Source organism: Aplysia californica, unplaced genomic scaffold (assembly GCF_000002075.1).
Source record: "Aplysia californica isolate F4 #8 unplaced genomic scaffold, AplCal3.0 scaffold00943, whole genome shotgun sequence".
Lineage (NCBI taxonomy): Eukaryota > Metazoa > Mollusca > Gastropoda > Aplysiida > Aplysiidae > Aplysia > Aplysia californica.
In genome coordinates this window covers 39,318-66,741 of record NW_004798213.1, presented here as the reverse complement: position 1 = coordinate 66,741, position 27,424 = coordinate 39,318, and the positions used below count along the sequence as shown (strand labels likewise).

At 39.4% G+C, this 27,424-nt stretch overlaps 2 protein-coding genes across 2 annotated transcripts in view; one reads left to right on the top strand and one right to left on the bottom strand.

Annotated features, from left to right (window-relative positions):
• The window catches only part of LOC101852058 (NADH dehydrogenase [ubiquinone] iron-sulfur protein 3, mitochondrial), a 14,404-nt gene extending 4,611 nt beyond the window's left edge, over positions 1-9,793 (bottom strand). The window contains exons 1-4 of the mRNA XM_005110770.3: positions 9,624-9,793; positions 4,054-4,128; positions 3,345-3,466; positions 879-1,004 (exon numbers count right to left, since the gene is read on the bottom strand). Of these exons, the coding sequence (XP_005110827.1) occupies positions 879-1,004; positions 3,345-3,466; positions 4,054-4,128; positions 9,624-9,687 (387 nt within the window). The 5' untranslated portion in view covers positions 9,688-9,793. The remainder of the gene's footprint in view (positions 1-878; positions 1,005-3,344; positions 3,467-4,053; positions 4,129-9,623) is intronic.
• A 27-nt stretch (positions 9,794-9,820) lies between these two features.
• On the top strand, positions 9,821-26,672 carry LOC101851839 (exosome complex exonuclease RRP42). Its single transcript, XM_005110769.3, has 9 exons — positions 9,821-9,998; positions 12,683-12,784; positions 13,883-13,977; positions 17,996-18,161; positions 19,307-19,377; positions 20,755-20,875; positions 23,789-23,847; positions 24,821-24,917; positions 25,768-26,672. Exons 1-9 carry the CDS (start codon positions 9,942-9,944, stop codon positions 25,864-25,866), a joined length of 867 nt encoding a protein of 288 aa, XP_005110826.1. The 5' UTR covers positions 9,821-9,941; the 3' UTR covers positions 25,867-26,672.
• Positions 26,673-27,424: the final 752 nt, after the last annotated feature.

Below are 27,424 nucleotides of genomic sequence, written 5' to 3'. Positions count from 1 at the left end.
CCAATTCAACGCCTTTGTATTCTTATAACCTGTCGGGGAATCCTTCACAAAACAGTCACGTGTCGTCACATTATCTGCCAAAATGACCCCCTCTCTCCAAGGGAGATCACTGGAGTAATAAGGAATTGAGATGATGGCGTCCCTTCCTCCCCTTGCAAAGGTTCATGTAAACGCACGCTCCGTATAAACACACGCTAAGGAGCCTTCCCGAGCACCGTGCGTTTATGCAGAGACTACTGTACTATTATGTTCTGAATTTCCAGATTTGCTATTCATAGCTGGCCACCTTCTTCATAGGGGTGCACCATATTATAAAGTTCTCTTTTCTAATCTCGCTGCATCAACATTTCCCCCCTTTCTCAAATCTGTGCAGAAATTAATTATCAGGTCCAGAAATTTTTATTGGTACTTGCTGAAATAGTAGAGACAATGACAGAAGCACCCAGTCCAGTCTCGTCAAAAAAAATTATCTCAGCAGAAAAAAAGACAAAATCAACGTATCAACTTACAATTAGCACAAAACACGAAAGAGAGAGTGACAGACAGACAGAGAGGTGGGGGGAAGGAGGGATGGAGGTTCCCTCTCCCACTTTTTTTTTGTCGTTGTCCTGAAGACACAAGAGAAGCAAAAATTTGTTGGGAAAGTACAGGCGATGTAAAAAAAGATTTTTAATCTTTTATGTTTTCACAAACAAAAATTTAACAACTCACAAATTGCCATACTTTCTCCGCCATCCTTGAAAGAAAGCAGGTGTCTACTGTGAGCCAACTATCAATGCTGTAGCTTTGTACGGCTTAGCTGACCTTGAGACCCAAACAAGACTGTCAACTTGAATATAAACATGACGCATATCTGTTCATTCAGAGTAATTACAAACCTCAAATCTGTTCTCCAGAGTGGGCTTATCCACTCCAGCAATGTCAACTATGTTGACAAATTGGGCATTGGTGTGGTCCTTCAAAAACGACAGTACAGGGATCGCACCATCTGGGTGAATCATGACCTGGCAGGGGTAAGAGAAGAAAAACAATTTGAAGAATCAAACCTCACACTGAAAACCCATTAACTTAAAAAGTATTATGTATTTGAGATCCAAGACGTAGTGTCATTGCATAAAAGTGGACCAAGACAAAGTAGAAGTAGAACACTTCTTATCTACCACGCCATTAGAAAAGAAAAAAAAAAAATGCTTCCCTGATGGTTCACATGTGGTTGTCTGTGCTTTTAAACAGAACAAAGCTTTACATCATTCTCCATAGAGGCAAGTAACTTGTAACAGCTTAATTTTAAAAGGATACATATATCAGGTACCAGAAACTAAATTTTCAAAGTGGCTGTATGCCAAATTTATCAGTTCAATTTGAAAGGCCTATATCCACTGAGCATTTTGGTACCATTTTTTTAACCTCTCAGTCAATTTTTAAGAAAATGGTAGTTGTTTAAAATTTCATCAAATTTGTTAAAGTCAGTCACTGGCTGCAACCCCATGTTTGACAGACAATAAAAGAGTACCAAGTGCACTAAACATCTCCACATTAACAGAGTACAATCACTATAACAAATATATGGAGCCTAATTTTTTTCAAGACTGTGAGATCATTACAAATCAGTATATTATTGCCTCAAACGCGATGATCTGTCGTTATTTCGACAAAAACACGTTGACCCCGCCGGCGGCGCACCAGCCCCCGCGGCGAGCGAGTCGGCTCTATACTGTCATGCGGGTCACATGCTTTCTGAGTCTCGCGGAAGGATTGATAAAAAATAATTCCAAATTGATTACTTTATTCTAATAGGAAATGAGCTGATCTTTTATTTGATATATTTTTTAAGCCAGTATTTTACATATTTTGTGTAAAAAGTGATCTTTAAACATTTTGACAGTATTTTCAAAAGCTTTCTATTTAGACACCAAGCTTCGCTTTCGTCGGCGATTCTCCAGCTCCAACTAATCGGACATAAAAACAACTTACACCATTGTAACGAGGAAAAGCTGAACTTTTACAAGGTGTACGACATTTGGTGTTTTATAGCGAAAGAGCAAAGAAACAGCGATTGGAATTACCCCGATTTCACCGATACCACGCGGTCGGAAGGCCGCGAGTGCTCGCGAGGCCGTGATTACACTACCTACATATATATACATGTACCTTCTTTTCCTCCAAAGAAAAAAATATCAATTTTTCTATCATTAGCAATGTTTAATGAACTCAGTCCCTGGGCCCCAATAAATAACCCCGCTTTTAACCACTTTCTCTTTTTAGGTACCAGAAACTAAATTTTCAAACTTGCTGTATGCCAAATTTATCTGTTCCATTTGAAAGGCCTATATCCACTGAGCATTTTGGTACCATTCTTTAACCTCTCCGTCAATTTTTAAGAAAATTGAAGTTGTTTAAAATTTGATCAAATTTGTTTCAGTCAGTCACTGGCTGCAACCCCATGTTTGACAGACATTAAAAAAAGTACCAAGTGCACTAAACATCTCCACATTAACAAAGTACAATCACTATAACAAATATATGGAGCCTAATTTTTTTCAAGACAGTGAGATCTTTACAAATCAGTATTTTATTGCCTCAAACACGACGATCTGTCGTTATTTCGACAAAAACACCGAGCGTTGACCCGGCGGCGGCGCACCGGCCCCCGCGGCGAGCGAGTCGGCTCTATACTGTAGTGTACCCCGCGTGCGGGGTCACATGCTTTCCGAGTCTCGCGGAAGGATTGATAAAAAATAATTCCAAGTTAATAACTTTATTCTAATAGGAAATGAACTGATCTTTAAATTGAAACCTGTTATAAGCTGGTATTATACATATTTTGTGTAAAAAGGGATACTTTAAACATTTTGACCGTATTTTTAAAAGCTTTCTATAAAGACGCCAAAGGCTAAACTTATATCACGGGAAAGCCCGTTTAAAGCTCTACAGTTCTCCGCCAATGAAAAGACGGTATTTAATCATCCCTCGTTCCGCGAAGCATTTGAATGCATGCGTGTCAATTTTCCAACCGGCCGACCACGCATTCCGACCGCGAGGGGCTTCGCTTTCGTCGGCGATTCTCCAGCTCCTAATGATCGGACATATAAACAACTTACACCATTGTAACGAGGAAAAGCTGAACTTTTACAAGGTGGACGGCATTTGGTGTTTTATAGCGAAAGAGCAAAGAAACAGCGATCGGAATTACCCCGATTTTACCGATACCACGCGGTCGGAAGGCCGCGAGTGCCCGCGAGTGCCCACGAGGCCGTGTTTACGCTACCTACTCTTTTCCTCGAGCAGAACAGACAGAAAGTTGGAAGGAAAAAAAAATGTTTGGTTAAGAATAATGTTCATACCTCCAAGTCCCCATGATGGGACACCTCCACTTTTTGCACATATTTTGGAAGGCATTCAGCAACATAAGCTCCAAAGTCCGTTAATTGCTGCTTCACCAGGGGACTAGGTGAAGCTACAGTCGCTAAAAACAGAAGATACAAATTCTTGTATTAAATTAGCTTTCTTCTTACTGAAGCTTCATTATTTAAGAACTTAAATTTATAAATATTGCCAGGCAAAAATATTAAACAAAACATAACACATAGAATTCAGTAAGCTCTGCCATGACAGCTAGTGGACGAAAAATTAAACTTACTGTGAAACGACCAAAGATGACTGAAAAACCATTACAGGGTTAACAGTTCCACTATCATTTCAACTAAAAACATACCCTTCTCTCTCTCTTACACAAGAAAAACAGACAGGCACATCACTGAGGTAAAAAAAAAATCTTAAATTTAGAGTATAGTACAATTTTAAAAGCAATCCAACACTATGAGCAACTCATGATAAACTTTGTACCAAAAAAAATTTGTAAAAAATTTGTCAAATAATCACTAGTTTGTCCAAAAACATAAGGGTTATTTTTTTTTGTAAGGGTTTTTTGGCGCTCACAACTGCATAAGGTCATATGAGCACGCAGGACACATTAAACTTAAACAAACACCTCTAGGCCACGAGAGCCCCCATACAAGGATTAGTAACTGGCGCTAAAAACAAGTCACTTACGTTTGGACGAGCCCGCCTCTGTGGTCTGGAATCTAAGCCCATGACTCAAAGCAGGAGCAGCACAATTATTCAAAGCTGAGGAGGAGATTTCATAGAATGTTCAGTAAGAAACTTTGGCTGAATTATTACAGGAGGGAAACAACAGCCGACACAATATTTCCAATTCTTTACTTTGTCTTCTGCCATGCTTGGAAAAAAACCCACCAAAAAAACACCCCAGATTCTGCGTGTTGTTCATCCTGAAAATAAAACTACAGGCATGCCTTGACGGACCCAACATGAGGGAGGCCTAGACCAAGACAGATTCGAGGTGAATCGACTTTTGGAGGATAGAACATTATTAGCAACCGTCTCACTGCACGGTGTGTCATGGGTGATCCAGGCATGGTGACATTTTTTTGATAACTTGTGATATGATCTTGGAAGTTTCTGAATAGTTGTCTTAAATTATTTAACATTAAATTCCTGTCACCAAGAAAGGATTTCAAATCCCTGGTATTTTTTTGTCATTTTAAAATTCGATGCTTTGCCACTTCCCTAACATAGATGATAGAGTATTATTTTAAACACAAAAAGAAATTCTCTGGCCTCAAGCAGGTTTTTTACTGATTTTTGTTAATCTTATAGATCTATCTGTTACTATTACTACCATACAATAAAAAATGTACACATACACTATGATCTTGGATTTTTTAAAAGAAGAGCACTTTTTTGTGTGTTAACACTTTACCCTTCACATATCGGCAAGAACGTTGAATTTCCACTCCTTGTCCCAAAACACCGCCCCCTAGTTTCTTTGGATTTCCCCCAAAATGCTTGTGATAGCAAGGGTTTTTAAATGAGCCTTGTGATGGCAGCAAAGGGTTAATAAAAATACAGTCGAGTCTTATTAGACAAAAATTATATTCAGACTCTGAGTCGAGTCCAGCATGACGTCCGTTCCGACTTTCGACCCTTGTTCCTAAATATTTCCAGCATTCATGAAAATTTTATTCGATTATAATAATAACAATCGAGACATGAGCTTTGATATCCAGAGTTACTACTAGATTTATCTAAACTGGCCCTCCCTGCATCATTAGTACGAACAGAACGAGAGAACAACCAAGTTGAGTTGACCTTGGCGGGGGCAAAGTTAACTATGTCAACCAATGAGATTTTGCACATAGTGATCACGCACTCTCGGCTTGCTGGGGGAAGAGGTGTTGAGAAGAGGCCACGACTGTCAATTTTGTGCGATGTGATTTTTAAAAAAAATTAATTACAGAAAAACTAAAACACACAACAAAATGAAATTAAACATGTATTATAATAGTAATAGAAAGACAAATGGTGGTGGAAGTAATGATGGTGCTGTAGAGGTGGGGGAAAGACCCTGAGTTGTGGGTTACTGTGTACTTAGACACCACCATTGGGCAATGAGAATGCAGGTTTTTTAAACTTTTGACACTTAATTACAGTCCTAGTAGGTAACTCTAGTTCTAATTCTGGTCTGTTTAGGCAGCGGCTATTTGGACTCAAGTCTGAATAGCCCCCCATGACTTATTCGGACTCACTCCGAGGCGTGTAGCGGATGTGAAGCGGACAGGCAATTCGACCTTGGCCTTCCTCGGTTTCTACGATGTGGCCAAAATTTCCGACACAAATTAAGAAAAGTATTAGTGACGTCAAAAGTAAACAACAGTTGCAAAATGGTAATCTGACCTGAAATACTACACAACAAAGGAAAACAGGGAAACGACAATCTGAGCTCAAAGCAGTGGAAACAAAAATTGAAAATCAAAGTTTCAGAAAATAACAAAGGATCCATAAACTACCAAAGGTAGTCTAGACCCGCTTTACTTGACGAGAAAGACAAAATCATTGATCTATTGGAAGTCCAGTCAGAAACTAAAAAGAAAAAAATTAAAACCCTTCCAAAGGGAACAAAAGTCAGTCAATCAAAGTAACGCGCATTGGATTTTGAATCCGAATAGCCACGGCAGGCTATTCAGACTTGAGTCCGAATAGCCACTTCATTTACGTCAAATCCCCCGACGACAGTTTTTGCAACCTCCTTACACTCACATAACTCACTTAGAAGCCAAGTCCGAATAAACAAAACATTTTTTTCCAACCCGAGCCTGAATAGATAAAAACCCATAATTTATCATATTCTCTGACATCCACAGGGGGTTCAGGCCTCAGAGTCAGAGGGGATAAAATTGACTGTTAGGTCAGCTAGGACTAGACTAACAATTTACTTAGTAAGTTATAGGTCGGTCCAAACTTTCAAACTTCTAATCTAACGGAACGAGAAATCCTGTCTTCTTCTAGAGCAAGCTATAGAAAGAGGCTCAAAATCTTACTTCCAAATCCAAGTGTAACACGCAGATATTCTAATGAAAGAGGTGAGTTGTGAGGAGACTTTGTACCACAATGATTCAACAATGTCAACAAATGAGATGATGATCTCGGCATTGTATAATTAGAGAAAAGAGTCTACACATGATACACTAACACAAGCGAAATAGCTAGAGAACGACAACTAAACGCCATTGACCGATATTTATAGTAACAGGCATAGAGATCTTGTTTGACCTTGCATGGGGGATGCCCGCCGTGCCATCTGATCGTGATTCTATAGGCCTGGTGATGATTTTGCGTAGCGTGCGGTTTTCACTGGCAGTTTCCAAGCTTCCCTCTTTGAGTTTTTCCAAGTGGTTCCCCCTCGTCCTAGTGTATACTGCTTTTGCACCTCATAATATCCATTTGCAAACTTTGCAGTCTCGAATTACATGAACTCCATTTGCAGCTCAGCGTCCTATTGAGTCCAATCTCTTGAAAGGAGTGCTTAAAATTTCTTGTGCTTTATGTGTACAAACTTTAAAAGAAACACGTATGCCCTTACAGAGAGAACGTTAACATGGCCTTTGCGCATGCGTCACTTGTTTTAAAAGCGCTTTCGGTAAAGTGTCATATATCTAGGTCAGAGGTCAGAGAAAAATGATCAACAATGCAAAAACGTTGTACGCCTAACTAATCACATGCAACAACACAGTGGGCGTAAAGAGGGCTACGATTAGTTGAAGCTTTGACCCATGAAATACATTGAGTACTGTTTGCCTACGGTACTCTTGGAATTCCCGGTTCGGTCTCACGCCTTTGACAGGCTTCTCACAGCGGGTTTGGAGCACTCTCTCATGTCATAGAAACTTTATCTAAAAGAAAGAAGAAGACAAAGAAGAAGAAGCAGGAAGAGCATAGGAAGAGGAGGAGGAGAACAAGAAGAAGAAGATGTAGAAATAGAAGGAGAAGAGGAAGGACAAGTTTTAAGAATCTATTTAAATTAGTACAACTCTATAAACGGGGTATTTTCGTTTGTTACCCTACCTTGGGAGAGAGAGAGAGAGAGAGAGAGAGAGAGAGAGAGAGAGAGATCATGTCTATGTGCCATGATATACGTCAACAAAGGAGTCGGTGGAGGTGACTGTGATGCTACTGTAACTGTTGTGAAAGCGAAAAAGCGAAGGTAAACACACAGTTGCAGAAAGTGAAAACAAAACTAAACGTGCGGTTTGTGGCATTTCACAGGAAACACGAACGAGCAACGCATGCGCAAAAGCAACGTTGACGTAGAAACAATCCGGATCGAAACGGTCGATCATTTGCACTGCATTGCTGAACTTTGTTTGAACTTGCTTTCGTACATCATGCATGATAGAGAGGCCTACTCTTAGACTCTAGTCTTTTTCTTCTTCTTAGTTTACGTAGTGTACAGTACAGTACAGCATCAGAATCAATCTGGGCGGAAGAAGGGTGCTGTACAATCACAGACAACCGAACCAAAAAGTTCTGCATGTTGAAAAGAAAATAAATCCAAGTCGGCAGGCTTCCGTCGTGTTGCCACCATGACTGATAAGTGGAAATCCCTCAATGACGTCAAATAAAACGGCTGTGTTACTAGATTTCTTGAGTAGGCCCGCATCACCGCGCTACTGTTTTGGTGCGCAACCCCCGGTCTCCTGCTTTGTTTTGGATAAGAACAGCGAAAACGAGGTCATTTTCTGTGAGCATGCGCAGAATGCAGCTTATTTCACTTTCGTTTTGGAGGTTCCTGTCAACACACGTGATTCTACGGTGTCGGAAAGTTTTGCCCCTTCATATTAATGGTTTTCGTAAGCGGTATCGATCAATTTACTAAGCGCTTGAGTAGTCGATTATTTAGCACATCTAGCTAATCTAGCTCTAATGTATCGTAGAATGTATACTAGAATCGATAAATACTATCGCAGGCTGCTTCTTAATGCCCAGGAACGTGCTAGATAGGGTTGCGCACTGAAGCGGACCAAATTTGGGCAGTCCGTTTCGTGCGCAATATCGGCTTTTTTGCTATTTGGCATTGATAGTGTGGCTTCTAGGCCCTTTGTTTGTTTTACTTATTAAGTTATTTCTCTATGACCTGCATTGTGCACTGAAACAGACTGTTTTCCTTCCATTTGGATGCATTATATTGCCATTGGAAGATGATAAGTTAATGTATTCATGTCAAAATTAATTAATATGGAAATATAATCTCCAAAATGTTCAATTTCTTCTTTTCATGTCTTTTTCTTCTTCTTTTTTGCCCTTTTCCTTAAAGAATACTAGTCTAGGTATAGTCTAATTCTTGTTTTCTTCTTTCACTTCCTTGTGTCCACAGCACCTTTCTTTTTCAATTTCTTCTTTTCATGTCTTTTTCTTCTTCTTTTTTGTCCTTTTCCTTCTAAAATACTAGTCTAGGTATAGTCTTCTTCTTGTTTTCTTCTTTCCCCTTCTTGTGTCCACAGCACCTTTCTTTTTATCCATTATCAAAACACATACACAAGGTGTAAGGAAATCTCCTGTCAGGGGGCGCACAGCTCCCAAAAAGAACACGGACCTTGGCTTTCCATTATGGTCAGTACAGGAACTTCTTGCAAGGAAAAGAAGACAAAGCAAGGATAGAGAAAGATGAAAAGTGTCAGAAAAGAGCTAGATCTAGATCTAGAGCTGTAAACATGGTACTATTGCGCACCCAACAAGACGATATGTTGCACCAAACCAGAAACCTTGCGCACCAAACCAGACACACGTTACCAAACAAACACCACCACAACATATAGAAATTTTAAACTGCTGTTACAGTGATGCACTTCACCGTATAGAGAGGAAGTTTTTCTAACTTCTGGTGAAAAAATCATGAAGATCGACCTGTATTGTAACTTCCAGAGATATCCACAAAAGATCGCTTACTGTATATCGCACCACAGGATGTACTCTAGATCTATTTTAAAAATATCGGCCAATGGCGTTTAGATTCTACATCTAGATCTAGATCTAGATCTAGATTTCTAGTTGTCGTTCTCTAGCTCCGCTTTCACACAAACTACAAACAACAACAACTTGAACAACACTAAAGTCTAACACTGATTAATTACACTTAGCCCTACACAACTCACAACTCGATAAGACAACAATGACATAATCTAGAAACCGGACCGCATATCTAGATTTCTAGAACGGCGTACAATATCTCAAAGCAAAAAAAGCTCAGTTAGTATTAACATTACCACTTGTGCGAGACAAATTGCACGCCACAGGCCTCACAAGTCGCCACAACCTGGATGCCATCATGTTATTCCCAGTCCCAAGCCTACAACTAAAGATTCTCAAGGGTAGACTTAGACTTGGAGACTTGGAGAGTGGAGAGCAGTCGCAGTCTCACCCGCTCTTTTGTGAGAGGAGGCACAAACGTCGATGGAACAAGCAACAGAAGCTATGACGTTTCTTGCATTTCCGGTGTAAACCAACATGCTGTGGGCAATACAAACTTCGAAGTGAAGAGAAGTCTGTTGATCTACGTTCGGTGTTTCGCATTATCCGCACCAATGGCTGATGTAAATCTAAGTGAAGCTGAAAAAACATTTATTCTCCACAGTGTCCAGGTAATGCTACATTTTCTGTCACTGCTAAATTAGCGGTCCTCTAGCCTGTAGACTTGTCTTAATAAAATCAGTGCATCTGCTTGCTTTTACTTTTGTACACACTATAACAACAAACAACACAAGAAGCCGGAGAGTTTGTTAGAGAACGTTACCGTTAGTGCAAGGGGGCTCTCGTGGCCTAGAGGTTTTAAGGTGTTGGCCTCTCATTCAAAGGTCCCAGGTTCGAATCTGTGTAGGGACCAAAAAATTTTCTTCTCTAAAATTGTCTCCTTTCACCTCCTCTAGCAATGTTCTGTCGTCTGCTTTCGTCTCCTCTTTCTGCCCCCAACCCCTCACCTCCTTTGCTCCCTCCTCTGGGCTCCTGACTCTTTCTGCAGTCTTTCTACTGCTACTCCTTGTTGCAATGCCCACCGAGCGCATTTTGTTCTGCCGATTTTTGGCCCCGCAGCGGGGGTGTTTCATGGGACGCACTAACGCAAAGGTTGTTGTCTTCAACTCGCTCTCACGCCGCTTCTCGTGAATGGATATGAATGAAACTTGGCAGCCAATCAGAAAAGAGGTCAATCTCGTAGTATGCAGTTTGACAACATTGTACCCATCCTAGAAGCAGTCGAAAACGTTTGCGAAAGTGGTTGATGTGGTGCGCTTTGAAGGTTTTTCGGAGCTGTGATTTGTCAAACTGACTTGATACGTTGTACACCATTTTTCTTTATTCCCTTAAAATTTCATGCTTCTGTGTTTAGCCGTTTTGGCGTAATCTTTAAAAATGTGGGAGTAACTAAGGAAAAAAGCGACATTGTCATTTGCGCGTGCTGGGTGAACGGCCGCCGGCGTGGAAATTTCCACTGAGTGACGTCATCAGCCATCGGTCGCCTCGGGCGCTACAAACGAGGCCCCGCTTATGTGAAATGGAAAGGGGGGGAAGGATACTTGAAAACTAAACGGGGGCCTTGATAACTTGCGTTTTTGTTGCATTTTAGTCACAATACAATAGATGTAGTCATTTTTATTTGCTTGATTGCATGACAGAAGAATAGAAACAGAAAAGCAAACATCTTGAGAAGTGGTATGGCATTGTGTTTGCGTTATGAAAGCCTATTCCCCCCTCTTGGGAAAGCACACACTTGGACTCGTCCTGTGTGCTCTGTTTGGGAAAAGTGAGGCATTAAGATTGTTATTAAAGAGTATGGTACTTATTTAGTCCAGTCTGGGAAGATAGTCCCGTTTATACATTGTTATCGTTCACGCGTGAGTGCGCGTGCGTGAGAGAGAGAGAGAGAGAAAGAAAGAGAGAGAGAGAGAGAAGGGGGGGGGTGTAAATATAAACATTTATTGTATGAGTTGTAGCCTACACATGCGAAATATTCCCATGACTTGTAAACTATATTATCTGAACGCATCTTAATCTACCACACAATAGGACACTGTCCAACTATGGATATACACAGAGACGATCTTATTTTCTATAACAAAGTATGCATGCTTTTACTAGTACAAAACTGGATTTATTAGTAGCTCTCTACTTACATTTTTGTGACAAATTGATCCAGAATATTGCTTGGCAAGGAAGAACCTTTTATGTTGCCAAGTTTCATTCAAATATCATGACTTTGGGAGAACATATGACTGATAATCTTTGTAAATCTGTAAAGAACGCCACTTTTTTACCTGTTAATGTCTTTACAACTCAAAAAGTATGACAGATATTAAAAATCTGACTGCATGACTAAATTCTGCATTAAAAAATGTACTAGACTGCCAAGTTTCATTTACATATTCCAAGAAATAGGCGAGCTATGACAAATATTGTCTCAAAACGCACCGAAAAAGGCCAACATTTTTACCTATAAACGTCTTCATAACTCAAAAAATAGGAAAGCTATGAAAAATCTGAAAGCAGGACTAGATTCTGCACTAGAAAATGTACTGGGTTGCCAAGTTTCTTTTAAATACTCAGAGAAATGAGCGAGTTATGACGAATATTGTCTCAAAACTCACCAAAGAACGTCCCATATTTTGGGGTTTTTTCATTATATAAAAGTGTACCAGAAATTAATTGATTAAAAAATCCGTAACTTTTTTGTTTATTGATGGATTTTAAAAATTCAAAAAGTTCTATGCTCAGTGAAGATAAAGCTACAAAATGCACCTATTTCACACACTTCACACATATTCTTGTCCCATATGCGCGCACACACCTGGCATACACACACACATACATACTAAACATTCAAGACTACAGATGTATATTACATAGTAACTTCCTTATTTTTATTTCCTCATACACTCAACAATTGATAATACAGTGCTCACCCCCCCACCCCCCACCCCTCCTTTTTAATACAAACACACTGTTATTTACCTTACATGAGATCAGTTTGCAGTACATTCTGGCTCCTCACTGACTTTAATTTGATATAACATTCCAACCTTGTTTTTTTTCTTCTAGACACCCCCCCCCCCCTTACTTGTTGACATCCAAGCTGCCTTTTTTATCTCCACACAGGATGAAAACTTTCTACCTCAGATGCTACATCAATAGTAACACGCTAACTACTCCAAAATACTGCTTCATCTATCTATTAATGAAGCCCAACCTTCAAGTTCCTTTCTTGTTATGTTATATGAAGCAACTGTAAGTTACTCAACTTTGTGGGTTTGGGGGGGGTTTTCTTTTCATCCAGGATAATTTTCGTGATGATGGGCGCAGTTGTGAAGACTTTCGACATATGGAAATTGAAACTGGACTGATATCAAACACCAATGGGTCTGCTCGAGTGAGGTTGGTAAGTGAACGAAATCAATCCAATGAAAGTTCCAGGAGAAAAACTTACATCTTTTGCTCGTGTGAGGGCATCATGTTTGATGTGATAAAGACACGAGTTAGGGATGTTTCTAACTGCATCTGCTGCCAAGATCTGTTCATAAATCTTTGCCTGTCCTGCAGTCTACTGTCAGCAAACACTTTTTGACTTCCCATTAACTTCTTTCATTGTAACTTCAAAGACTTCTTTGGTTTGGGGTTTGTTCGTTTTTTTCATAAATAATTGTGTTGTCTGAAATGATGCGTGGTTTTTTTAAGGTGGGGAAAAATGCTGACATGACAAAAATAGGGATAAAAATAGCATTTATAATTGCTGTTTTCCGTCACAATGAATGGTAGTGTTTGTGCTGTAATGGTCTGTCTTTTTAATCCTGTGGTGAAAATGAGTGCAAGGGAATTGTTCATATTCTGCGCTCTTTTGTGTAATCTCAGGTTTCTTCTGGAGCTGTATAGTTTGCTTTCAAGTCTTTCTATTTATTTCATGATAGATGTTGACTTCCATCATCAAGTATTGATTTTGGAGGAACAGATCAAATTGTGCCAAAAGTGGTAGTTGTTCTCTGTTTATAGTGGACAATCTGGCTGCTCACAGACATGAAACCTTGTCAAACAAGGATCTGACAAAACTTTTTGTAGTTCGCTCTGGGTATTACATTTGATCTCTGTTGAGGTTATTTCCCCGATATATTGAAAGGGGTGTTATAATAATTAAGCAACACCAATTGTGCAAACTCATTTGCCTTCTTTGTTTGTTTTCTTCACATGTTAACTTTCATGAAGTTGAAGATGAACTTCACTTTATTTTCTACTGTCCAAATTTTGCCCATCAAAGGAAATTGTTAATTCCTCCCGGCTTGGCTCAGCCCAGTGACAGAAATACGCAATGTTTGACCCATGATGCATGTCCTGTGCCTTTCCATTATATTATGGAAATTTTGTTTAACAAATAAGTTGTTCTGTATTACTTACTTACTTACTTACTTACTTACTTACTTACTTACTTACTTACTTACTTATTTACTTCTTCTCATGTTGTCAACCTTCCTCTATGATTCCCTAGGCAAGTACTGATGTTCTGGTCGGGGTAAAGGTGCAGCTGTCTCCAGTGGACCCCGAGAATCCTGAAGTGGGGAGGATGGAGTTCTTTTTGGACTGGTCAGATTATTTTGTTTTCTTACTGTTTACCTACTTGACACCAATAAGAATCCTATCTTTAGATTGACGGAAAATATGTTCTTTGGGAAAGTTTATTTGTGTGTAATGGGGGGTGGGGATTTAGGAATAATGTTTTAATATTACAGAGTTGAACAATAAGAAATATTGGAAACAATTTGATGCGATTGCTGACTGCCCATGATGTGTCTTATAACTTACATATATATAACAGTATCTAACTGAAGGCTTCTTTCCACCACCAGTGGATAAAAAGCTGTTCGCGTGTGGTAGCACAAGAAGTGAGTTTGATACCCATGTGGGGAAGTAGCTCACTGAGTGTCCCCGTCTTAATGCTGAGATTTAACCTCTCAAATAATCCAAGCTGACCTTGACGTGCTGGTGGTGTTTGAATTAAGGAAAGCACGTTGACACAATTATTATGGTCATATAATGCAGGGAAGAAGCAAGACAGACAGAAACAGCAGAGCAAAAGAAAAGAAGTTGAATCTACCAGTGGCCCCATCCAACCACCTGTACATGCAGTGAGAAAGCTCCCTGACTCTCTGGTTCCTCATCATCAATGCCTTTCAACCCTGGCAGGGTATAGGCCACATACAAGCTCCTTCCATTTATCTCTGTCCTGAGCCATCCTTCCAAGCTCGTTCCAAGTGAGCTTCATTTCTCTCATGTCCCTTTCCACGCATCTCCTCCATGTTTCCCGTGGCCTACCCCTGCCTCGTGCTCCTTGTGGGTTCCACTGCAGTGACTGTCTTGTGATGTTTCCGCCACGGCGCACCGGCAGTGGAATTTTAGTTGCCGCGGGGGGTTCCCCGCTGGGCGCCTTATCACGTCGGGGTCACGGGGGTCAGCTCCCTGTCGCCGCTCTGTCTGGGCCGACTTAATTTTTGGTACTTTTCAACGTACAATTTAAGGTGCATCCTTGTATTTATGGTAATTCTCATTTAGTGCACCCAAAGCACGCATTTCTGCTCTTGAGACTCAAAATAGAACGGACGTTGTAACTTGTCTGGTTATTTTGTTAGACGCGCTGGAGTCGGCAATGCTAAATTGTTATTTTTTTGGGACTAGCGTGAATGAAAAAAATCAATATTTAAAAAACGCATCGTCAAAATCTGTCGAACTTTTGGAATATAAACGACATAACATTAGTGCAGATACTCAGAAAAGATGGTATCCGCGCTTATAATAGAAGGCTGTAATTTTGCAATTTTATCCATCGGGCACACAATTCGCTACGAAGTAATTCCTCCAAATACAACTTTATGTGTCTAATATAATCATGAATATTCGCATATTTTCTCGAAAGTTTATAAAAGTTATCATGAAGTTTCTCAATGAAAAGTACAAATCGATTTTAGTGCTTACAGTGCTAGAATATATCTTCAACGTAGATCTAATACACGAACAGTATCTGTTACACTCCAGAAATTGCTTTCTTTTCTTAAAACGCTAAGTCTAGGTTTTGTAAGTTGACTGAATAATAGGGATGACTTCTCGTAATTGGGTTATAAGAATAATTTCTAGCTTTCCAGGGACACTGAATCAGCACCAGACTTTTCCAGCTTTTTTTACGTTTCTATGACCATTTGCAATAACTGACAATGTGACTGATTTCTTTACATTCATAATTGTGTCCGCGCATATTTCCTACACAAAAACTAAGAATGAATGTTTTAGCTGTCGTTATTTTTATTCCATACTAGAAGTTTATCTCTACCCATGTATTTACACGGTTTTGTGGTTTTTTAAATCGCTTATATTATATCTTTTTAGTTGTATGCAGGCTGCCACAGACACAGCATGATTCATGGACAAACGCAGAGTAACTTTCTCTTGTTTAATAGTAAAATAAGAGCTAACGCTGATCGTCTTTAGTTAAAATATGCAGATGTGCATCTTTCTTCTCTTATAACTTGACTATTACTACTACCGCAGATTTAAGATTTCTCATGGTAAAAGACATGATATTCGTAGTCAGTTTAACACAGAATTTGGAGAGATCTGTCGTGCCTTTTTTAAAATAACAATCATTTATTCATAACTTTGTAACTAAAATAGGACAAATTGGGTACTCTACAGACACTTGTCTAGAACAAAAACTAAGGCACAGAAACTAACCATTCTAACGCAGAATAAATCTCAAGACATTGAGCTTTTAGTACATTCGCGTAATGGTTTGCTGTGTGGGATGGGGAAGAAGTTATATCGTTTTAAACATAGTCAAAAATGCGAACTTCCCGACCGACACCGGCAAAGTCGCCTCAGGGCTCATTAACCCCGTGACCCCGAGCCGGGGAGCTCCAGCGGGCTGCTGAGTCACGCGAACTAAAAGTAACAGATTCGGGCGAAAAGTGCCGCCGTGCCGCTGGGTTTTCTTAAGTTGTGTCCCATCCATCGCCACTTTCTTAGTCCTATTTCTACTTCTATATCCTTTTGTCCTGTCCTTTCCCACAGTTCTTCATTTCTTATTCTGTCCTGCCACTTAATTCTTAGAATACTCCTCATACATCTGTTGATGAAAGTCTGGACTTTATTCAGTACTGTTTTCGTTGTCTTCCAAGTTTCGCAGCCATAGAGGAGCACAGACTTGACGTTTGGAGTTAAAGAGTCTCTCTGGTTCCTAAATGATTTAAATTATGTTAATATGATGAGCGTAAAGACTAACAACCATATTTACAACTAGCTGGGCCCCTTTTCGATGAAAGGATGATTGGTGCATTAACATCAGCTGAAAGTCATTGGCCTACTCTATAATTTACACTCTACTGGAATGGAGCAATAAATCTTGAGAGATGCTAAAAATTAGATGGTCTAGATCTATACTCTCGAAACAAAATGCGCCTCACAAAATATCATTTTCGGCACTTTCGCTGTGAAGGACAGCTATGCAGATTTGTTTCGTTTCTCAGTGGAATAGTCACAAAGGCCAAAGAATGATGGGAACTTTTTGTAAAATATGTTTTTCTAAATTCAGGAAATTAATAAATAAAAAATCGGGCTTCGTCATGGGGACCTAGATCTATCTATCTTTTTGCAGGTACTTGCCAACTTTCAACTCTGTAGCTGTCGTTATTTTTATGGGGAAAGTGTCAGATGTGTTTCCAAGTTGCCAAATATATAATTGCTCAGTCTCAGGCCAATTGATATCTTTGACAATGTGAACACCTCTCCTGTGTACAGAAGATATCTATACTACAGTGACATTTTGGCTGGATGTTTTCCTGCTGCTGGTTTATGTTTGCTTTTCTTCTATGTAGATGAAGCCGGGAATTTCAATTTTCTCACGTCATGTATTTGAAAGGGGCTACAAAGCATGCTGGTGGCAATTCAGCTGTGATGGATTTGTATTGCAAGCTATGATGCAAAAGTTTTCAAATGGCATTTCTATTTTCATTTGCCAAAACACTCCCTGTGTTTTATGAGGATGTGTGAATATATGTTAACCCTTTGAACCCTTTGCCTTGATGTGTCCCATCCTTGGGCTTCTCAAACGTAGTTCACCCCAGGTGCATGGGCCTAGCAGGATGATGAGAAGTACATCCGAGGCTGGTTTACTAGCCATATATGCATTCAAAGACTTATTGGTTTGACCTGGTTTACTAGCCATATATGCATTCAAGGAGTTATTGGTTTGACCTGGTTTACTAGTCATATATGCATTCAAGGAGTTATTGGTTTGACCTGGTTTACTAGTCATATATGCATTCAAGGAGTTATTGGTTTGACCTGGTTTACTAGTCATATATGCATTCAAGGAGTTATTGTTTTGACCTGGTTTACTAGTCATATATGCATTCAAGGAGTTATTGTTTTGACCTGGTTTACTAGTCATATATGCATTCAAGGAGTTATTGTTTTGACCTGGTTTACTAGTCATATGTGCATTCAAGGAGTTATTGGTTTGACCTGGAGAACCATAATTTTTTTGTTTATTGACCTGGAGAACCATAATTTTTTTTTTTTTTTAAATTATGATTTGTTTTCTTTCCCAATGCAGCTCAGCCAATGCTACTCCTGAATTTGAAGGCAGGGGAGGAGAAGAACTGGCCTCTGAGATCACAGCTCTCCTGACACGAGCCTATGGCTGTCCCAGCACTATGGACTACCCTTCCTTGTGTGTTCTTCCCGGGCAGCAGTGCTGGTTACTCTATGTGGACATCTTGGTCAGTGGTTCCCTTTCCCCTCTGTAGTATTGCAAATGTCAATGCAATATCAATTTTCAAGGAATATATATGAACAAGTTGAGACTAAGTTTTAGGGTTGGGGTTTGTTTTGTTTGCTGCATCTGTTCAACACAGAATTGATTGTAGAGTATGGATAAACGTTTCAGTATATTGATGTTTTGATATTTATATTGTGATGTATTTTTACAAAGTGAATGGGGGAAAAAATCATTTGTTGAGCTGATCCCTATTGCTGGTTCAGAGGTAGGGTTGTCAGAGAATTTGATAAAAGATAATACAAAAGAAAGCTTTTTAAAATGTTTACACTGCTGGATAATTAGTTGGCCTGCTCCTACTCCCCCCCCCCCTTTTCATGCAATATTTGTCTGTGACTGAGTTTTAGTTTAATTGTAAATGAGAGATCTGTAGATCTGTGCTCATTTAAATGATGACATTTTATTTTAGAATCTAGATCAAATTATAGTTTTCGACAATGTGATGTATCGCACAATCAAGGACGGATGAGAAGTTTCCTGAGAATAGGAAACTGCAACAAGTCAATTCAGTTCCAAATTTTGCTGTCACCATCATGAGGGGATAATGCTGCTTTTCACCCTAGGCACCAGGTACAAAAATTCCCCAGCACTGGTCATTATTATAGCCTAGGTGAATGAAAAGCATTAATCAGTATAGACAAGATAGCAAGTCCTGAAGGTAAACACCAGAGATTCAATCATTTTAAATGAGACATTAGAGAAGGGGGAATTATTTTCCTAACTGTAAGGGACAGAAGTTGATATCAGGGCAAGGTAGAGTTGGGTCAGACTACCTAATTTAGCATCTGGGAGTAACAAACAGTTTGCTGGAAATACTTGCAAATGAACGGATGGGTAGCAAACGGTCTACTTGTGAAGATTCATTCGCTGCGCCTTTGGTAGGTTAGAGATAGCAAACAGTTCATTTAGGGAGTGGGTGGATGGAGAGACTCCTTGTATTTGCACACTACTCCTGCTATTACGTCATGTACAACAAGCTTATGTCTTGTATAGAGATGCCTTCATGCACATGGGACACAGCATGTAATCCTCTCTACCCCCCTCACCCCCACCCCAAATTACCCCCGCATACTTTCCTCTCATCCACAGCTGCTTGAATGTGGTGGAAATTTGTTTGATGCGATGTCTCTTGCAGTGAAGGCAGCATTGTTCAATACCAAGTGAGTCATATGATATGATGGTCTTTGAGTTTCAAAATATGTCATGTGCTGATTATAAGAAATGCAAAAATTACTGAATTACTATATACAAACAAAATCTAACTAGATTTTTTTTTGGGGGGGGGGGCATGCCTTGCGCAGTGAAACTTGCATAATATAGTGAAGTTGTCATGCCTGACCTTCAAGTTTGTTGCATCCCAGTGTTCAAAATAAAAAAGCTGTTACATGGGTGACTTATTTTTATCGATTGCAATGTTAACCTAATTTGTTCACATCTTGTTATGGTGCTGGTTTTAAGGCAAAGAACCAATAATTCCCTAAGGTGCTTGCCTATATGAGTGGTTGCTGCCCTTGGTACAGCCCCTGAACAATGAGGTAAGGTAAGGTTCGTGCAAAATTTGTCTTTTTTTTTTTTTTCGGGTGAACCACACCAGAACCCAGAAGTGTTCTAACAGCACATCTCCAAGAACAGGTGTTCGTTGTCACTTCAGTTTACTCCTAGTTTGTTCCATGGCTGCTCTTATAATCTCCCTTGTCTATCGAAAAAGTTGCCAGGAAGTTGATGCAATGTTGTATTCATCACAAAACCCACTCTTTTCCCGCCTTTTCAGACTACATAAATTACAATCTGGTTCCTAACGAGAATAATTTTCTTATGTTTGCTACTTTAACGATCTATGGCTCTCTCGTCCTACAGTCTACAGAGTTTGTTGGGTCCAAGTTTCCGTTTCTATATATCTTTTGTTTGAATATTGGTATTTTGTTGATTTTTTTTTTTTTTTACAGAAAGTTGTCCTCGTTTTTTCTGAGTTTGAGTTCATTTATCCTAGTTTCACTGTATCACTCACTGTTCTTTAATTTTTCCTGTTGTATAGAGTGAAGGGTACCAGTGCCGTAAATATTTTCATGACCCTGGTAGTTTATTTTCCCCCATTTAATCCTCGGTTTGGCGGATGCTTTGTGTGGTTTGCTCCTTTCCTGTCAAATATTTGTCATATTTATCTCATCTCCTTTTTTGTGTTACTCTCTTGTAGCACTTTTAATTTTCGACACTTATATGATGACCTTATTGTGTTGCATGTGCTGTAAAACACTTACTAAAACAAACCAAAACCTATACAATTTTTGTTAGCTCCACACTGAAGTGGATACCAGCTATTAAATAAGAGATAACTGCACAACGGACCACCATCTTGTCTAGGAAGTTGTTCAACACCTTGAATTCCTTCAAGTGCTATGGGTACCATAACTGAGTAGACATGTTTTGCATATGTATTTAGTGCCTACATAAAGGTTACTTTAAATTTTTGTAGTACATCTTCACACAATGAGCACAATTTTTAATAGATTTGAATTTTCTCAATTTTTTTCTAACAGAGTCCCCAATGTCACCATGACTAAAGATGAGGGAGGGATAGAACTGGATGTTTCCGATGACCCCTACGACTTCAAGCGTCTTGATGTGACTGGAGCTCCACTGGTAGTCACTGTCAACAAGGTAATTCTTCATATCTACACATATGCAGGTCTGATATTTTTTTTTTTTAAGGGGATCCGCGGGTCTCGATCCCCTAGAAAATCGGGTATTTGCTATTTTTTAAAAATGGAACTTCGAGTATTTGGATATTCTTACAGAAAAATATGTCAAGAATCCGTTTGTGAAGGTCCCAAAACCTAAGGAGACCTCTAATATATATAAAAATGTATTTGAAAGCGGTAGGGGGGGGGCAAAAAAATGCAAACAAAACGTCAAGAAATGTTCAACTTTACCCCTTGACAACAACACTTTCCGTGGCTGCAAGGTAATCAAGTTTGGTATCGTTGGAAAGGCCGTGATAAGAGCTATTCGATTATTGCACTTTCGTTTTCGTACGGAACTACTCTGGGGACCCATTTAGGTATGTTTGAAGACCCCGTACCAAATACCGGTTGGCCACTTCCGTCACGTGACCGGACCGTGAATTTTCATTCGCCGAGCCGGTAGCAACGAAGGGGATTCCCCTCGCGGGCCATTGTTTACACTGCGTGCCGCAAGACAGAACGTGAACGTTTTCGCTGCATTTCAAACAGTTTTCTATCGTGTTGCCGATTTCAACGCTAATAAATCTTGTTTACAGGCTGAATAATTATTGTTATCATCTCCATTTGCAATTCTGTGTAGTATTTCGGCCCGACAAGGCCTACCGAACACATGCTCCTTCTTATTCGTCTTCTCTCGTCTGTCTATCTGATCGTGATTCGATTCGATGTCTTCTTCGTCTTACTCGTTTTGAGTGAGCTAATCAAGGATCTAAACTGTTGAGATTATACGTATAATACATAATAGCCTTCAGTACTTTCCATGATTATGTGGCTGGGGTATTCAAAGTATAGATCTACAGATCTTCGTTGCGCTCGATCGACAAAGTTATAGGAATCTAGATCTAGATCTAGGATACATTTGTTTTGATGGCTTCCCTAGCCTCTTCGGTTGTTCGCAGTGAACAAGTCTGTTTAGCGTAGATATAGCAATAGAAATCTCTAAGGCCTAGTGTTATTTAAAACAATTTGTTTACTTTATTATTATTGGGTTTTTAAAAAATCGGAGACCAGTGTTCCCAAAGCCAGTTAACCCCTTCAAGCAAGATTGAAAGAAGCGACTGCAGAAATATATAGATAGGATAAAACAAATTGAGAAAATATACAGATCTAGATCTAGATAGTATCATGTAGTGCCAGCTTACAGTGTGCCTTTCTTGGTTGCATAGGCTTAGATTCCGCCATTGCAAAACCAAAACACATGGGAAGAAAATGAAGGGGAGGTGGCAGCTTCTTTTTTTTGGCTCGACAAAGTCTCGACTCTTCTAATTCTAAGAAAGGCAGTCATCTGCCAAATCATTTAAAGATTTCTTAATGTGGAAAAGACTAACAACAAACTCAATTTACCTAAACAATTCAGTATGGCAACATTAACATATAAATTTAGACGGGCATGTCAGCATGCAAAATTTTTATTCGCGTTTTTCTCGGAATAACTTTTCTGCCAAATCTGCTGCACTATTTTGATTAGACCTCAGAAAGTTACAGTCAGAGTTGGTTGAAATTTTCACACAAGCCCTTGAATGTCCTATTACCTTACATAGATATTTTAGCTTCTTCTCCCATTTAAGAACAGAAACTGAAAGACAAATGAGAGTTTACGTTCTTGGGGCGGAGATTCAATTGTGAGAGGACAGTTGGGGGGGGGGGGGGGCATGGAATTGATGTAAAAACTTGTCAAAAAAGCTTTTTAAATAGCCTGTGCTGTGTAAACGTGATGTATGTTGCCGAATAATGTTGGATTTTAGTGAAAACCGAGATGTTTGTGATTGCACAATGTTTTGAAAACTTTGTTTGCGTTTTTCTCGAAATTGCATTTTCGGCTAACTGGTAACTTTATAGAAAGTGTATCTCAATAACTAACGGTCAGATTTCATTGAAATTTTCACACATTATTCCCAAGATAAGTGCCCTCCTCCTTACAAGAGCACTTTTCCTGAATATTGATTCTGTTTTGAGTTATTTGGCATTTTTGCGTTTCAGCATCGCCTAATATGGAATTCTGAACATTGGTCAAAGTGAGGGTAAAATTTGGAAAATGTATGATAGATATTTGAAATCTGATTCTATAAGGAGGAGAAGCAAGCAATATATAACATATATACCAAGTGTGAAGCTTCTATCTTTATTGGTTTTGTAGAAACACTGTTTATAAAACATAAAGAAATTTTGCTGAATCAGCGCCATTTTTTGCCGCCACAAGAACAAAAAAATAAAAAATGAATTTTTTATTTCACAAAACCTCTTTTTAAAAGTGTATGTATCCATTGATGCATACAAAGTGGCTACAAAATGGTTGGAACTGAGTTTTGGCATTTTCATTAGCCACCTCCCCTTAAGTAAGAGGAAAAGGCTGGTGGATGCACTTAGTCACTTAGTGAAGATGTGTTTGCCGGACTGGGACTTCATCAGTCGAAAATACAGACCAAAGACTACAAGAAGCATTCCCATACCTGCCTGGGTGAAGTGAGGAAAATTTGTGCACAGCACCTTTCCCACGGATGAATAGTTCGAACCCTCAACATTTCAGTTGCGAGTCCAACAGCCTAACCTCTAGACCATATGTCCTTTTCTTGTTTGTCATGTTACAAGCTTAGGAGGAGAGTATGAGTAGATCCATTCTGAAATCACTTGTAGGTAGCTTGGTGAAGTGAGTGGCAGGCGAATGGCTGATGTGGTCTGTAGCTTTTACTTGTCTTTTCTTTTTCTGTCTTTTGTTCCTGAATATTGTCTTCCCCTTAGTACCTACTGACACTATATATAACTACTGCTTTGCCAGTGTGTATTTGTGTTGATATGTCTATTCAAATATTTATGCTTTGTTTGCTTTCAGATTGGACACTTTCATGTCGTTGATGCTAGTGAAAAAGAAGAGGCTTGTAGTCTTGCTAGGTAAGCCATGTGATTCATTGCCTCTCAAGAGATCAGTTTTATGATGCAAGTTTTGCTCAAATTGAATCTGAAAACATTATCTAGAGCATATGGTTGACTTGACTCAACTTGAGTCTCTGTAGAAATTATGGCCTTCCTGCTACATGAAAATGGAATTTATCTTCCCACAAGCAGAGGGGATGTGGAAGGTGCTCTTGGCTAGCCTTTTCCTGCTCCAGTTAATGAGCTTTTCACAGCTGAATAACAGTGGCTTTGCTGTGACAGATACCACCATACCAATTTTTTATGCCCCCATTGACACAATTTAGATCATTTTAGGAGATGGGCTTCCGACCATGCCTGATTCATACTGTGAGGGATACTATATCCAAGAAAAAAGACCGAGATACCCGATAAAAAATTTCTTCCTGCTCGGAAATCGAACTTGGGTCTTTTGCATGCGACAGCAAAGTATCTAAATGCTACCCTACAGAAGCCAGTATTATTTTCTTTGCATATTTGTTATTTCATTTGTCTGCTGACTACCAAGATACTCATGTCAGGGTTCTCAACAGCTCTCCCAACCTTTGAGATATCTCACTGCGCTTATTGATATTCCTCATTATACAGAGTTGTAAAGGGCACGTAGAATGGATACATGCCATATAAATGATCTGTTGTTAAAGGCAATGAAGTAAGTAATTTAGAAATTATTAAATGTTTAGTGTAATAAAGTTAGCTTTCCTCTTAACTAGATTGTGTTTCTAGCAAAATTGTCTGGCAGCTAAACGTTGGTGTGTCTTAGATAAACTGTAGCTGTGCTGCTTTTCTTGTTGTTAAGCGCATGTCTGTGGACTTTAAAGAAAATATTGCCTTGCTTTGCGAAAGGGATGTTGAATGTCATGCTTGTATATACGTGAACACTCTCTTAGTTTTATACTTATTGTTTTTTAGCAAAGAGCTTGTCATTTGTTTCTAAAAATATTTCTCCCAGAATAATGTTGGGTGTAACGCAAACTGGAACTATTACTGCAATGAAGAAAGAAGGCTCTGGCAGCTTGGATGCTGATAGCATATCAGATATGATGGAGGTACGGTACAATTGACCTTTTGCTAGCACCAATACATGTACTTCATTTGTACTCTCATTTGTTGATCTCACGTCTCTTGATCTTTGTCATATAACACTGTGCATTCTTTAGATGTTTTGTTTTGTATGATGTCCCCTTGGGGCGGATCTTCAAAATACATTTGTCTTTTTATACCATGAAGATAACAGTAGGCCTACTGCTCTCAGCAAGTAGATTGAAAATAGCACCATGCATTCACGCACACTTATGTGCACTCACTCACACGTCCACACATGCTGAGAGCATCAAGCAGGGAAGAATACAGACATATTGTGTTTTTTTGGTTTCCCCACTGTTCCATTGTCATGCCCTTACATTTCAGGTATAATTTCAACAGACTAGTAGTCATGATAGAAAAAGTGAATAAACAGGGAACCTCATCCAGGTTAATTGTGTCAAGAATGTGTCAAAGAGTTGCCTGCTTCTGACTGCCCAACAGAGATATATACCATGTAAAATTTAGTCAAGAGAAGGGACACAAGCTCTGTACTGTGAAAAGTATAATTGAAGGAGCAATGGACAGGGGAGATCGCATAATTTGTTGTACACGTTTGGATCTTTCGGTCAATAAAACCATGTTATCGGTGATCTATGTCGCATGTATGGACAGGAATTGTATACCACTTTGCATCATTACTCAACTCAGACCATTTAGCTCTGCCGGTTAGTCAAATTTTTATTTGTGGGATCTCTCTTGTTATGATGACAAATAGAAATGAAAACATGTTTTTGGCTCAGTTTTCTCATACTGTGTCGGTTTAATTTAGAGAATTTGATGTTGTGTCTGATTCCCCTGTTGTTGTTTTTTCAGTCTGCAAAAAAAGTTGGAGTGCTGTTGAACAAAAGCTTGCTTAAGGCCCTTGGGGAAGAGGAAGAGCAAGGGACAGAAGCAGTAGGATTTCTGAGATAGTGAAGTGTGGAATTTCATCAGTGTGAATTAAGGATCTCTTCATTTCCTTTTCCATGGTGAAGACCAAGACAGAGTGAGCTGGCATCACACAGTGCAAGAAATTGGTCACCTGACTACCAGGGGACAGTTCTGCAAACTCACCACGTTTGTGCCAATAGTACTGTTTTTCCTCTCACTTTGAATTTACCTTCTTGGAAAGAGGATTGCGCCACATGTGACATCATTCAAAAGTTAGGTTTTTGCCCCCTCTGGATTTGGCCCCGTCTAGATTTATATATGGCAAGTGGCTGAGGCGTCTTCTTCTGTGTAATGAAGTAGGGAAGTAAAGTCATGAAGTCAGTATGGCCTTCAGGGTTAAGGGCTATCGGAATTTGCATTTCTGTTGGCAAAATATGAATGTTGCTGGTTTCCCCCCCCCCCGGACAGGACACAAGCTTGTCACTGGTGGTGCCCTCCACTAGAAGATGCTGGTGCACGATTTGCCCCTGAGTGGCTTGTGGAAAAGGTGAAAAGCATGCTTTTTGTTTAATTCTACCAGTCGGTGATAATGCAATGCTATGAGTATAAGTCAGGTTAGTTTTCGGTGTCAAAATGTTTGGATTTCTTTCTACTTGTTGGCCTTTCTGGTATGTTTTGGGTTGTTGTTGGGTTTTTTTCATCTGTACTCAGATCATTGTTTTGTAAGTTGTGCCTTGTAAAACTAATTAAAAAATTGGAGGCAATTCCCTCCCACTGCATTTAACCCTATCCGTACGCCCTGGGGTCATTTTGTACCCCCGGGGTTGTATTCTTCACATTTTAGAATACTTCTACTTCTAGTACAAAAATCTCTTTGAAACTTCCAGTATTTCTCAAAAGATCATTTTGACAGACTGCCATGCAAAGCGTACGGATCGGATTAACGAGTAAATTTCCTCTTTGGAAAGTGGTGGCAGAGAGTTCCCCACGTCGTATGGATACGATAGTAAAACACGACGTATGGATAAGGTTAAGAGAGGCGTCTGCTTTGACCACATTTATATTCTGGTCTAAAAACACATTTCTTTCAATCCCATTTTACTAGCTGTTTTATTCTTCTTTCAACAAGTGTCATCGCAGCCAGTGATTATCTTTTTGTGTATGTGTTCTTTGTCAGATTACGGTGTATATATATATATATATTTGTATTAGAAAGAACTTTTGTACGTCGAATGGTCCAGCATGCATGACAGATTAATCTCTGGCAGTATTACATACAGACATATCTCAAAGACAGCGAAAAATGACTTATGTCTGTATGCTGTACTGCCCGCGTAATTTAAACTTTATTTTATTTTGAAGCGCCTAGAGCCACAAGGAAGTTTGCACTAATGAAGTGATCTTTTTTATCATTATTTTGATTTTTTGTTGGGGGGGGGGGGGGGGGGGGGATTTTGTTTTGTTTTTAACTTGTTGACTGTCAACTGTTTCTGTCATCCCTGGCTGTGTGGGAAATCTAGGGTATTTTGAGACAGGCATGTCTTGACTTTCTTAGCCACCTGTACCCAGTAGTACACGGGTGAAAGAGGTCAATGATGTC

Coding starts and splice junctions, on each gene's coding strand:
- LOC101851839 (XM_005110769.3), top strand. CDS start 9,942: ATGGCTGATGTAAATCTAAGTGAAGCTGAAAAAACATTTATTCTCCAC. Junction 12,785..13,882: donor GGTCTGCTCGAGTGAGGTTG/GTAAGTGAACGA, acceptor ATGATTCCCTAG/GCAAGTACTGATGTTCTGGT. Junction 19,378..20,754: donor GCAGCATTGTTCAATACCAA/GTGAGTCATATG, acceptor TTTTTCTAACAG/AGTCCCCAATGTCACCATGA.